Source organism: Gambusia affinis, linkage group LG05 (assembly GCF_019740435.1).
Source record: "Gambusia affinis linkage group LG05, SWU_Gaff_1.0, whole genome shotgun sequence".
Taxonomy (NCBI): Eukaryota; Metazoa; Chordata; class Actinopteri; order Cyprinodontiformes; family Poeciliidae; genus Gambusia; species Gambusia affinis.
Genome location: NC_057872.1, coordinates 18963520 through 18976396, shown reverse-complemented (window position 1 = coordinate 18976396; position 12877 = coordinate 18963520). Strand labels below are relative to the sequence as shown.

General features: G+C 38.8%; 1 protein-coding gene across 5 annotated transcripts; it reads left to right on the top strand.

Moving 5' to 3' along the window:
- Positions 1–423: 423 nt before the first annotated feature.
- casp2 (caspase 2, apoptosis-related cysteine peptidase) lies at positions 424–11831 on the top strand. 5 transcript variants are annotated; one of them, XM_044116933.1, is made up of 13 exons: positions 424–554; positions 1948–2101; positions 2268–2438; positions 2514–2582; positions 2734–2883; positions 3067–3136; positions 3584–3678; positions 4943–5125; positions 5710–5838; positions 5950–6040; positions 7799–7987; positions 9514–9623; positions 9716–11831. In XM_044116933.1, the coding sequence occupies exons 2-13, from the start codon at positions 1952–1954 to the stop codon at positions 9848–9850; spliced, it is 1542 nt and encodes a 513-aa protein (XP_043972868.1). In that variant the 5' UTR covers positions 424–554; positions 1948–1951; the 3' UTR covers positions 9851–11831. The 5 variants fall into 5 exon arrangements, with proteins under 5 accessions (XP_043972868.1, XP_043972867.1, XP_043972869.1 ...); XM_044116932.1 differs by having other exon boundaries at positions 7799–7999; XM_044116934.1 differs by lacking the exon at positions 2734–2883 and having other exon boundaries at positions 7799–7999.
- Positions 11832–12877: the final 1046 nt, after the last annotated feature.

Genomic DNA, 12877 nt, shown 5'->3' with positions numbered 1-12877 from the left:
GACTGCCACTTTGGTCATTTTTCCCATGCGAAATAAATGATCTCAGATTGGTTTTCTGTTCAATAAGTGTACTAAATAAAATGATCCCCCACCCTCCCTCCGAACTTCCGCTCCACAAAAAAAGCGATAGCAACTTATGCAGAGCTTTTCGCTCTCGTAAGTAATCGTTTTTATATATTTCAATAATCATCCCTTTTTCCGAAACGCCTCTTTGACATTGTATTACGAAGTAGTCCCTCTCAATTGGCTATTTGTTTACGATTCAAATTCAAAGTTGCCCTCCTTGCAGTAGTTTTACAGCAGGAGGAAACGGCTTGTCATTGGCTACTAAAAACGTCATTCAGAATTTCTTGCTCTGTAATTGGTCAGAATTGCTAAACATTCCCCACCTTCTCTGTTTTTGCAGCCTTTCACCCCGCGGAAGTTAGTCGGTGGAGTGAGAAGGAGGCTGTAAATGTGTGTGGTTAATTTGCATGAGGCTGTGTGAGAAGTGTGAAAGGTTTTTGGTGTTTCTGCCGGCCTGTTTGACATTTTGTTGCATAGACAAAGAAACAGTAAGTTATTGGTTTCGATTGAAAGATTTTAAAGAGAATTAAACGCACCAAAAAGTCGGAGTTAGCTAGTTAGCCAGCTAGCATCGGTTACAGCCTCTATTGCTCAGCAATGTCAACACTTGTTGAAATATAATTTTTGATTGCCGTATTTACATGCGTTCTAATTGTGCCGTATTGTATTGGAAGCGTTAAAACAAATCAACCATTTATATGTTATTCCATTATTACGACACTGAAGTGCATTTTTTTTTACATTACTAGTGTAATTTATGTGTCCTTACATGAGAAAAAACAGGTTTCACCCACATGGCAACCTGCGTGATACAGCTAGAAAACTAGCACCACGAGAGGGAATGTATAGTTTATGTACAAATAGAAAAAAGAAGCAGTTTGTCAGCGGAAGTGTGGATGGATTCTCATGGATGTTCTGCTAGCTTAATGCAAGGATCTGCAAACTGAGGCTTCCGAGCGCTTTGACCCTTCAATTGTGGCTCAAAGCCAAACAACGTGTTTTTAATTGTAAAGGCAATAAGAAAACGTGGTTTTGGCAATCCCTCTGTATATTGCCATGCAATATCTGCATACTATAACACAACAGAAAGGTACGAAAGGTACAAGGCTTTTAAAAGTAAGGTTTTTAGCTTAAAGGTATGTGCCTAATATATGTTAGTCGGGCATTACAAAATACAGTTTTTTCTCCTAGCGATGAATCAATAACAAAAAATACAATCAAAATAACTATTCACTGTATATATGTATAAGAATCATCACCAACGAATTGTCTGACAAAATCATAAACGAAAATAAACTTATGATAATCAAACATTACTTTATTTTTTCTGTTGTTTTAGATGTATATTTTAATATAAATAGTAAAGAAAACACAGTTTTAACTCCTCACAACAATTACTCAACAGATGAATCCCTCTAAGTGAAGTACAATTATTAAAAATTTTGTCCTTTTTTAGTTTTTTTAGATAAATCTTTCTAAATTCATACTCCTTCTTTAATTTCAAATGACTTCTATCCAACCTAGGAGGTTATCATGAACTAGGTACAGTATCAATGTAGTTCTGAGCTTTACTAAGTCGTGAAATTTTAATTTTGTTGGTTGGACGGCAATAATCTGATGCAGTTAAAACTTGCATAGCTTTCTTCTGAAGAAGGTTAATGGGCTTTTAATTGGTTTTGTAACAGTTTCCCCAGATCTTTACATAGTAACTGATGTATGGAAGTATCAAACAAGATTGAATATGTTAGAACATTTTTTGAAACCATTTTAAAATCTTTTTTGAACCTCTAGACAATTTGTATTTTGTGGTAGCAGTCGCAAAAGTGACCCTTTGAACCGAAAAAGTCAAAGGTTGCTCCCCCTTCGTGTGGTGTGTTGCAGGAAAATGTTGGAGTGCGGAATGCTGGAGCGGGACAAAAAGGCTCTCCGGAGAAACTCTGCTGTTCTGTGCAAACAGCTCGTCGTGGATGAGCTGCTCATCCAATCACTGCAAGCTGATGGCATCCTTACCGAGAACATGGCAGAAACCATCATGGTGTGTGAGCACATAAAAGGATAAAGTTTGGACTGCAATTATTGTCGGTTACTATGCTACGACGCACGCTTGCATGTCAAAAATACAATCAGATCAAATAATAACAGAGAGCTAAAGAAGTGAATTTGTGAATACTAAACTCTCCTTCTTACCTCTTTAATCCAAGGCAGAGCAAACATCTCAGAAACGTAGCTGGCGTTTGTTACTTCTCCTGCCAAAACGAGGACCTGAAGCCTTCCAGAGCTTCTGCTCGGCTCTGAAGGAGACTGAGCAGCAGCACCTCTATGACTTGATAGCACAATCCCCCGAGAGGAGCTGCAGAGAGACACACGTGGATGTGAGCTGGAACCCTAATGTGCATCAGCTGAAGCATTCATCTTTGCATAGTATTTATGTTGTTTTATGTCTGCAGTGTATTCAGGCTGAGAAAGTGCCAGAAGAAAAGTCACGACGACCGGAGAAGACACGAAATCACGCAGAGGTGAGCAGAGGGCATGAAATCCATAACTGTCATGACTGAAGACTTTTGGTGTTTCCTATAAAGTCAAGCCTTTGTAAGTTCTTTCTATAGCAGCTTAAAATTTAAAGAAATCCCAAAGAATGCTAAGTTTTAGTAAAGTGGTCTGTTTCAGTCATCTTTATTAGACAAAGAGGAAAGCAGTGAGGTGAGCAGCACCTTGTCACTCTCAGCCAGGCCCTCTGATAGATGCGGAGCATCCTCAGAGTCGTCCGGAGAGATCAGCCCAGTCAGAGAGGAAAACAGGGACAAAAGAAGGAAAAAGGCAAGAAGAAATTATAATCAGGGAAATGTGGGAGTTATAAATTCCACCTGTTAGTTCTCATGTACAGATTCGGGCAGAGTTTGTCAAACAGCTTCTTGGAGAGACCCTGGCGTCTTGAATAGGATTATACATTCACCATTTAAGCTGCCGACATTTAACTTTAATTAAACTTTTTAACTCCAGAGGACTTTGAGGACTTCTCTCCCATTTCCAACTCAGGAGGAATATGGTGCAAAGAGAGCAAGGACACATGGTGAGTATTTATCGCAGCATGTCCTGTTCAATTAAAAGTAAATTAGGTTATTCTGGACCCAGTGTTGTTGTCAGTGTTTGTTTCCAGGGAGACAAGAAGGTGGTGTCCTAACAAAAGGCCTTATCTGTTGTTTTATTTAAAGAAAAAATGTTAAATACTTAAACAAGAATGCATTTAGGAACTACTTGCTGAAATAAGTCTTGTTTCAACTTCCTAAAGTTTGTTTAAGTCTTCTAGTATTTTTCTGTATGTGTGAGGTGTGAAAGTCTGGTTTCTCTACCTTGCTGCAGCTACTTTCTGTACCTAAAGACACCCCACCCTAATAGTGACTCATTCACAACAATGCTGTATAGTTTAGTTGTAAAAACACTTGCAGCTGCTTGAGAGATTTGAATGAGCAGAAACACCAGTGACGAGCAGAGGTTTTTGTTTTTGATTGTCTTGCAGCAGAGTCCATGGAGTTCAGCCTCGACGCCGACAGTCCCATCAACACTCCTGTTCTCCCGTGCGCCCCTGACTTTTATCTGTCTCACTGCAAGCAGGTACCTTACCAACAACCCAACTCAGCAGATCAACAGTAGTAAAACTGTTTTATGGTTTTGTTTATGGTCTCCAAATAAGGGGAAGTCATTTTTGGTTTGTGCTGCAACACGTTTTGTTGGTGCAGCTAATAAGTTTCCAGAGGTCATTAAAGGTCAACCAGCTCCTGACACTTACAAAAATCAAACGAAACTGATTCCAGTCAACTGTGCTAGATTTATGCTTTTATTTAGCAGCACAAACCATCACAAATGTAGCACCAATTTTGTCTGACTTGGGTTGTGTGAAGCAGGGTGGGTTGACCTTTTACCAATGTAAACCTTTAATACAGGGGTCTCAAACTCCAGTCCTCAAGGGCCTGTGCCCTGCAACTTTTAGATGTGCCCCTGCTGCACCACCTGAATAGAATAATTAGGTCATTAAGGCTCTAGAGAACTGATCTAGGATTTCATTCCAGTGTTTTGTACCTGTGGCACATCTAAAAACTGCAGGACAGCAGGACTGGAGTTCGTCACCTGTGCCTTAATATCTTGCCAGCAAAAGCGGCACAAACAAAACTTTTAGCAGCTCGTAAGTATATCAAAATTAATTGGTACCAATTTTGTTTTATTTTAATGTTTGGGATCTGGTTGACCTTTGATGACCTCTGGAAACATCCATTAATACCTTTTAAAATGATAGTGACACAAATAAAAAAATTGCTGCATAAACATTTGACACCAATTTTGTTTGATTTGAAGAAGGAGGGGAAACACTAATGTATTGGAAATGAATGTTCTTGTTACTACACGCACCAACAATGTGCGTTTAGAAGTTTTGGATTGAATAAAATCATTTTAATAGTTGGGTTCTCTTTACTTTAGGAAAGGATTAAAATGAAGTAGTTTACGTGTAAAAATACACAAGTTACAGGGACAAAAACCAGAAATTTATGTTGCTAAATTTCAGCTCAATACACAAGTCGCATTCCAGAGACATAAAACACAAATTTAAGTTAATAAAGTTGTGTTTAATTCGATTAAGCTTGTAAGTAAGTAAAAAGTCAGGTATTAAAATAAATTTAAATAATAATGACTGAAATGGAGAATTGTTTCTGACTTGCATGCATCTGAACTGTGGCTAGACTGATGCAGATTCATTTATCAGTAGAAAACAAACTATAGGAATATACAGTAGCTTTCAAACTCGCATTGATCCTCCTGTTTTTACTTGTAATATGTGTTATATTATTCTGTCATATTAAAAGAGTTTTGTTCCCTGCTTCAGTCCTACAGAATGAAATCGTCACCGCGAGGCTTTGGCTTGGTCATCAGTAACGTGAGCTTCGACTCCTGCTCTGCTCCTGGTCTTGACCCAAGAAAAGGAGGTGAAGTGGACGATGAAGTCCTCAGGAAGGTTTTCACAGAGCTGGACTACCACGTCAGTGTCCACAGAGACCTCACTGCTCAGGTACAACTCTGAATCACTCCAGATTTAGCAGATGAGAAGTCATCTTCTCACGTGATAAACTTGAAGAGGAAACGTAAATCTGAGGAGCTTTGTGACATCAAATAGGTTTCCGAAATCTGCTTATTGAGCTTGTTAAGGACCTCTTTTTAAGCAACTACTACAGGGAAGATCATCCAGAGCAGGGGTCCCCAAAGTCGGTCCTCGAGGGCCGACATCCTCCATGTTTTAGTTCTCTCCCTGGTTTAATGCACCTGGATCAAATGATCAAATGTCTCGTTAGAAAGCCTAAGTGGCACCAACAACCTGAAAAGGTTGTTGGTGCCACCAGGGAGAGAACTAAAACATGCAGGATGTCGGCCCTCGAGGACCGACTTTGGGGACCCCTGCTCTAGAGCAACATTTGTTTGCTTATCATAGTTTAACTGTTTTCCATCTGGTGGAAAGAAAACACTTGACAAAGCAAACATACGGTTTAATATTTTAATGCGTTCTGAGAAACTGTCTCAATTTTTTAAGAGAAGTAGAAATAAGTTACATTTTATTTACATGAGTGTTTCAACTACTTGTCTCTTAAATTTGAGCAGGGCATGAGGACGTGCATTGAGAACTTCTGCAGGCGGTCCGAACACCGGACAGTGGACAGCTGTGTGGTGTGTTTGCTCTCCCACGGAGTGGAAGGAGCAATTTATGGCACAGATGGACAACTTATCCAGGTAAATTTGTTTAGTTATTTTAAAAATGAATGTAAGATGAAACAATTGTGTTGTTGTTTTTGTTTTTTTTTGTTTTGTAGCACTTAATGTTTATCACTTGTCTGTGTTCAGCTGGACTGGGTGTTCGAGGCCTTTGACAACGCACACTGTCCTCTCCTTCAAAACAAGCCAAAGATGTTTTTCATTCAGGCCTGCAGAGGAGGTAAGTAATGATAGTACAGACAATATGTTGAGATTTAGTTTCTTGGACATTTTGACATAATTTAAAGCTTCTTACATTTAGAAAGACATTAATTAGTCATATAACAGTCTCTTCCTCAACATGTCCAGATATGATCTACTTTCTCCTTTCTGGCTGGTGAAATAATCAGCGTGCTTGGTGTTTTATCAGCCATCTTTCTGCTGCGAAGCTCCAGATGTAGATTGTGTCAAAATGTGCAACAAAACCCTATTTGGTTTAAGTCTGAACTAAATAAATGCAACATTTATTTAATGGGTTTCTACTGCATTATAGAGTGGAACTAAAATACAAGCATCGCAGATTCTGATCTCCAGTTTTCTGTAAAGCTTAGATCTGCCTTTAGGATTTTTGTCTGTAATAATAGAAGATATAAGAATAGGGGTTAAAAAGTTTTATTTGCTATCTTTGCTACTACAAATGTTCATTAATCGTTTATAGTAGGAGATGATGCCACACTGATAATGGCTGCTGTAAAAATAACAGCATTTTGCTGCTTAAGAAGCAAAGAAAATTTTACATTTGAATTATTTTTGATTTTTATTGTCTTGTTACACCAGTTGCAGACAGAAGCGAGTTTGTTTTAATATACAAACTGGCTTAGATTTATCTTATCAAATATTTCCTGGATAAGAGAGATTCTTACTTTATTGCTGATTGGAAATCGATCAGATTTCTTATAGTAAGGGCCTTTTGGGCTGAAAATAATCAAATTACAACAGCAACTGATTTTTTTTAAGGAGCTCAAAAATTTATTGTACTAAAAATAGATTTTTAAATATTATGATATATATATAATGTGACACATTAAAGTACAGCAGTAAATTGGACCTATGAATTGACTGGATGCCTTTATCTCTCTCAACACTAAAACGGACAATAGATGCAATGAAAATGGAAACATTTTAGCTGCAGTCTAATTTTAAATCCAATGTTTCTCCTGGTCCACATGGATTTAGAGTGAATTATACTTCCTCAGTAAACTCACTGAGGACGTTTCCCTGTATTTGCTGTCATATCTTGGAATGAGGACATCTTATTTCTTCTGGAGGAGTTAATATTTCTGCTCTTTTGCAGCAGTGGATCTCTACTGGGCCCATTTCAGCCGCTGTTTTGAAATCTGGAAACCATTTCTCCCAGAAAAGCGATTACCAATTGACATGACTCTGCAATGTGAGATTAGCAGTAGGCTTGCTAGATGGAAAATCAATAGAAAATACTCTCTTTTCATCAAGGGCTCAGTAGTGATCACAGTGCGCAGTCCAGAGCCCCTCAAAGCGATGTGAACACCAAGATAGCAGCTTGTTTTAGTAAAGTGTTTAGATCAGAAGAGATACGTTGTTTGATGAAATAGTGTTTTGACAGATTTCTTCACCCCTGAGATGCAGGTAAAATGGAAAAGACCTCCCTATCTGCCGGGGCGAACTTGAAAAGCCTCGATATGATCATGGATGATGTGAAACATGAATAATGGAGATTTTACACCTCAGTAGACAGGTGGTTTCTAGTGTCAGTGATGGACATTACGTCATGTTCCATCCCTGTTCCAGCCTAGTGCTGCTGCCTTAATTTTATCTTAATAATGGAGAACGTGTTCAGTCAGTCTTATGCAATATGTAGCTGGAGTTGCTACATACCAGACAGATCGAGACAAGTCTGATAATGGAAACATCATCTCCGCACAATGTTAAAAGGAACTAACTGGAGCCTGTTCTGTTTTAGACGAGATGGACTGTGGAGTTGAGCAGCTGGACGGCCCAGGGAGGACGTCTTCACCGAGCTGTGAGCAGCGGGACGCAGGGAGGGAGGCAGAGGGGGACGCAGACCCCAGACAGAGGCGGGACGTGGGGAGGCCCAGGATTAAACTACCTCAGCGCTCAGACATGATCTGTGGCTTTGCGTCTCTCAAAGGTCAGAGAATTTGTAAGTTTATCTTGTTTATCTTTCATTTACATTTATTTATTCATGGGAAAATAAAAAAAGTGACTTCTTAATTTGTGAAATAAAGAATTAGAATTAGGGCAGCAGAGTTCTGTTTCTGTCGTTTTATACATTAATTATTGAACATTTGTGTGAATACTAAAACATCAAAATCTAAAAACATTAAAACATTGAACCTTAACTGGACAGAACTATATGATACTAAATATATTAATTGGATTGTTTTTACTACTTCTGAAGTGTCAACATTTACACTACCTTGAAAAATAATTGTTATCCCTTAAGTCTCTCTATATTTTGACAAATTCCGACCACAAACTTCACTGTTATTTATTGGGATTTTATGTGACTGAATTTTGTCTTTGGTTTTTTGTTTCAGCGTTTGAGTGGTTTTTTGGTGTGTAAAGTTACCTTTTTAATAACAGATTAAGGTACATCAAATTCTAAATGCCGGAATTATGAGAGAGAATATGTCAGAAATATCTTAACAATAAGATGTTTCCATGTATTTCTTCTGTTTTTGGCAGCGTTGCCGTTGAACTGAATGACTTGGGTCAAATGTTTTGGGTTTCTTTCCAAAAGCTTCCAGCAGTAGTTTGCTGGCGTTTTGGCCAGTTCTCCTGACCGAACTGGTGGAACTGGGTGAGATTTGTAGCCTCACACACATTTTCATATATGACCACAACTTCCCCATCAGGCTGAGGTCAGGACTTTGTGATGGCCACGCCAAAACAGATTTTCTTATCCATTAAGCCACTTTGGCTGTATTCATTTTGTTAATGTCCATCTTGAAGACCAATCTTTACCAGAGCTTTGTCTTCCTGGCTGATGTCTTCAAATGTTGCTTCAATATTTTTGCATAATGCTGTTTCCTCTTGATTCCATCTACTTTTGGAGGAGGACCAGTTCCTCCTGCAGCAAAACAGCCCCACCATGTGAAGCTGCCACCTGCATGCTTCACAGCTAGGATGGTACAACTGTCCCTGTTTTCCAAATGATGGTCATTATGGCCAAATTAATCCTCTCTCGTTTCATCAGACCACAGGTCATGTCCAGAATTGAAGATCGTTGTCCCTCTGTTCATTTGAAAACAGCAATTAGACTTTTTTTTGTTTCTTTTGGAGTAGTGGCTTTCTTGTCAGCCCATGTCAGTGCAAGACACGTTTCACTCTGGATAATGACACTGTCTTCCCAGCTCCAGAAAACTTCTTCATAAGGTTTATGGCTTTTATTCTGGGTTCAGTTTACACATTTCAAAATAAAACAAGTTAATCTCTCGGACTCAAAACTCGTCTCTTTCTGTCTGATTTACGTCTACACAGTGGGAAAATCAAAAGATATATGCAATATCTTTTGATTTGGCTTAAACTTCTGGTTTTAACTTCTGCTGCTGATGATTTTAGTTAAAAGCACCAGATCACATTTTTCATAATATTCATTCTTGTGACTTTTATTTGTGTAGTAAGTCTCTGTAGTTTGTTGTCTTTCAACTTAAGGCACAGCAGCAATGCGAAACACCAAGCGAGGGTCCTGGTTTATCCAGGAACTGAACACAGCACTCCGCCTTCATGCCAGAGACACACATCTTTCAGACATGCTGGTGCAGGTGAAAGATGCTTTTTATATGTATATACATATATACTCATACTGTTGTTTCCTCATAAATGCTCATGAAGCCTGTTTTATTTCTCTGTCCAGGTAAATGCACGTATCAAGGAGAGGGAAGGCTACGCCCCAGGCACCGCCCACCATCGCTGCAAAGAGATGTCCGAGTTCACCAGCTCACTCTGCAAAGACCTCTACCTTTTCCCCAAGTACCAGCCCCAGTATTGATATGCAGAAACGCACTTTAAACAAACACACACACACACACACAGAACATTCCTTGCGTTGAAGCCTTTCCGTAAAAGCTCAGCAGAACTGCCGGTTATTACCTCACATTCCCCCCCGTTACAACTTCACACGCACTTCTGCTCAAACCAAAACATACATCCACACCTCCCTCATGTGGTCCCACATCGACTCTGAAATGAGAAGCAAAATATTTGTGCTTATGCCAGTTGGAAGGTTTAATTGTAAATCCCTTTCAGTCAAGCTGCACAGCAACTCCGATGTTCCTCAAGTCTCCTCTTAAAATCCGTATTTTGTACACAGATATATTTTTGTGGCTTCGTTTTGTATGGAATTGCTTTTATATGAATTTTGTAACCCACACTTTTTATTTGATCATGTTTTGTTATAAGTTGTGAAGACAATTTGTTTTTAGTGTAGTGACAGGCAGAGGGCAGCACAACAGAGACAAATCATTTCATTCCATCGCCCGTTATAGATCAATAATATTCTCACCCTGTGGTTTTGCAGACAAATATAAATCAGAAGAGGTTTGAAAAGAAACAGGTTAAAGAGGTTATGTTTTTATCCACTCGCAGGGCATCTTCAGAAGGAAGTCTTTTAGTCATTTATTCTTTTCGTTTAGCTTTAAATGCTGAGTTGGAAGAATGCAGCTTCATAAATGTTTATTTTATGTCTTTATTCACTTTAATCTTTAAACTTCTCCTGCCTACTACATGGTGATGGGCTGGATTTTGGTGCTACTCTCTTATTTATTCATCTACAGTATAATTCCTGACCTTTATTTGTATAATATCTTGCAAAATTATTCACACCCTTAAACGTTTTCACATTTTCTCACATTGTAACCATGGATATCAGTGTATTTTATTGGGATTTTAAATGAAAAAAACAACACAAAGTAGAACAAAATTAGGAAGTGGAAAGAAAATGTTTTACAAATAAACGCCTGAGAGCATTATTTAACCTTCACGTCCTGTCGCAGACACTTAATTAGATTCAGGTATGAACTTTGTCATCTAAATATGCTTTAATCTAAATTGTTTTAATTTAGCTCTGGCGTTATGTTTAGGGTTTAATGTGAACTTCTGCGACTGTCTCGTTTTTTTTTATTTTATTTATTTTTTTTTTTATTTAGCTTCAGCTTCTCTGTCCCTGCAGAGGAGCAACATTCCCACAGCATGATACTACCACCACCATATTTCACCATATTGATGATGTCTATACTTAGGCAAACCTATTTTTATATTCCTTACTGTTTTATAAACTAACCCTGCTTCAAACTTCTCCACAAATTAATCAGTGGTCTGCCTGATGTGCTTCTTTGTAATTTTGGAAATTATTTCTCCCACTTTGCAATCAAGCATAGCTTTGCACAAAACTCGGGTGAAATAAACTGACGTTTGCAGTGATGATGTGACAAAATGTAAAAAAGATTTAAGGGTTTAAGAGGTATTGATACTTTTGCAAAGCACTATAGTGTTTATTTTGTGAAATTACTATAACTGACACAGTCAGGATAAACGATGTCTTCCATAAACAAGAAGGCGTTTCCTTCCAGCGGCCTGTGCCATGTGAGGATTTTCTGTTTGATAAACTCATGACCACGGTGGAGATTTTATAGTAGTTGCCCTCCACACACTGAGGAATATCTCCAAAGCCTGTGTGACAATGAAAAGGCCTCGATGAGGTGAAGTATGTTCAGTTGCGTCAGTGTTTTGTGGGAAAAGTATGGATCTGAAACGGTATTGGTTTGTAACTATCTGCTCCTAAAGATTACTCCGGTTTTATACTGATATAGTGGAGATATAATATAAAGAGAGAAGCTGGTGTGAAAAGTTTAGTGAAGAGTTTTGAAGGTCAGACTTTATTGTACCACGCTGTGTTAAAGGGGGGCTGAGGGGATATTTTCACAACCAATGACTGCCAAATGTTCATTACAATAAAAAAACCAAAACAACAACAACTTTGATTTTGAAAGTTTGTTTTGTTTTTCCTCTGTAAAAATGTGCTGGTTTAACTGGAGAATGTAGTTTCCACCCGGTGAATTGAAAGCCTCTAGGTGAACACGCAGCCCGGCTGCTCCTGTCCGTGCTCCACTGTATCCGATCCTCCTTGTTGCCGTGTTTGTGCGTGTTGTTGCCTGTGTACAGCCTGTCCTCTCCGTTCTCCGGTATAGTATAACTGGCTGCGCACTATTTCGCTGCGCTCAGGTCTCTCCATGCTGCAAACTGGGATGTAGGAACCTCTCGCTTTGCCCGCCGACACCCACTGATAATGTTCTTGGTGTATCAGATACAGGCCCAGCCAGCTGTCCACAGTCATTCTCCCCGCTGACACTCACACACACATTTGTCAGAGTAACACATTTCCTGCTGGCCTCTGATGTAGCTGTGAGATTAAGATGTTATGTGCCTGCGTGTGGACCACAAAGCAGGGCAGAGTTAGGAGGGATCTGTGTGTGTCTTTGTGGCTTTTATAATGGCCGCCTGTCTCATTAGCCCAAGAGGAGCAACCCACCGACGAAATAGAGACGTCTACATAAATACTTCCACCGTCATTTGTGTAAAATTTTTTTAATGGTTGCCTCAATGTGTCTTCAAAGTTTTTCTCTCAACATTGCCCCTTTTTTTATTTACAAACCCATTTTCTGTCAAGTATCTGACATTAGTTTTAGAGGAATGCTGTAATTTATAAGGCCATTCACCTCTGACAGATGAATCAATTTGGTAGAAAAAAGCTGAGTTCAAAGGATGAAGCAGTGTGACAGATCTGACAGATGAATCAATTTGGTAGAAAAAAGCTGAGTTCAAAGGATGAAGCAGTGTTGTGTTGGAAAACTTCACAATGAGACACATTTGTGTGTGGTATTTCTTTAGTTAAATTTATGACAAATACCAAAGAGCAGAGTTTAATGGATATAAAATAGTGTTTTGACAGCAACAAAGTGATTCCTTGAGCTGATAGCTGGAAATTTGCGATGCAGCAAATGATCAACTCAAGAATGAT

Coding starts and splice junctions, on each gene's coding strand:
- casp2 (XM_044116932.1), top strand. CDS start 1,952: ATGTTGGAGTGCGGAATGCTGGAGCGGGACAAAAAGGCTCTCCGGAGA. Junction 3,137..3,583: donor AAAGAGAGCAAGGACACATG/GTGAGTATTTAT, acceptor ATTGTCTTGCAG/CAGAGTCCATGGAGTTCAGC. Junction 8,000..9,513: donor TCTCAAAGGTCAGAGAATTT/GTAAGTTTATCT, acceptor TTTCAACTTAAG/GCACAGCAGCAATGCGAAAC.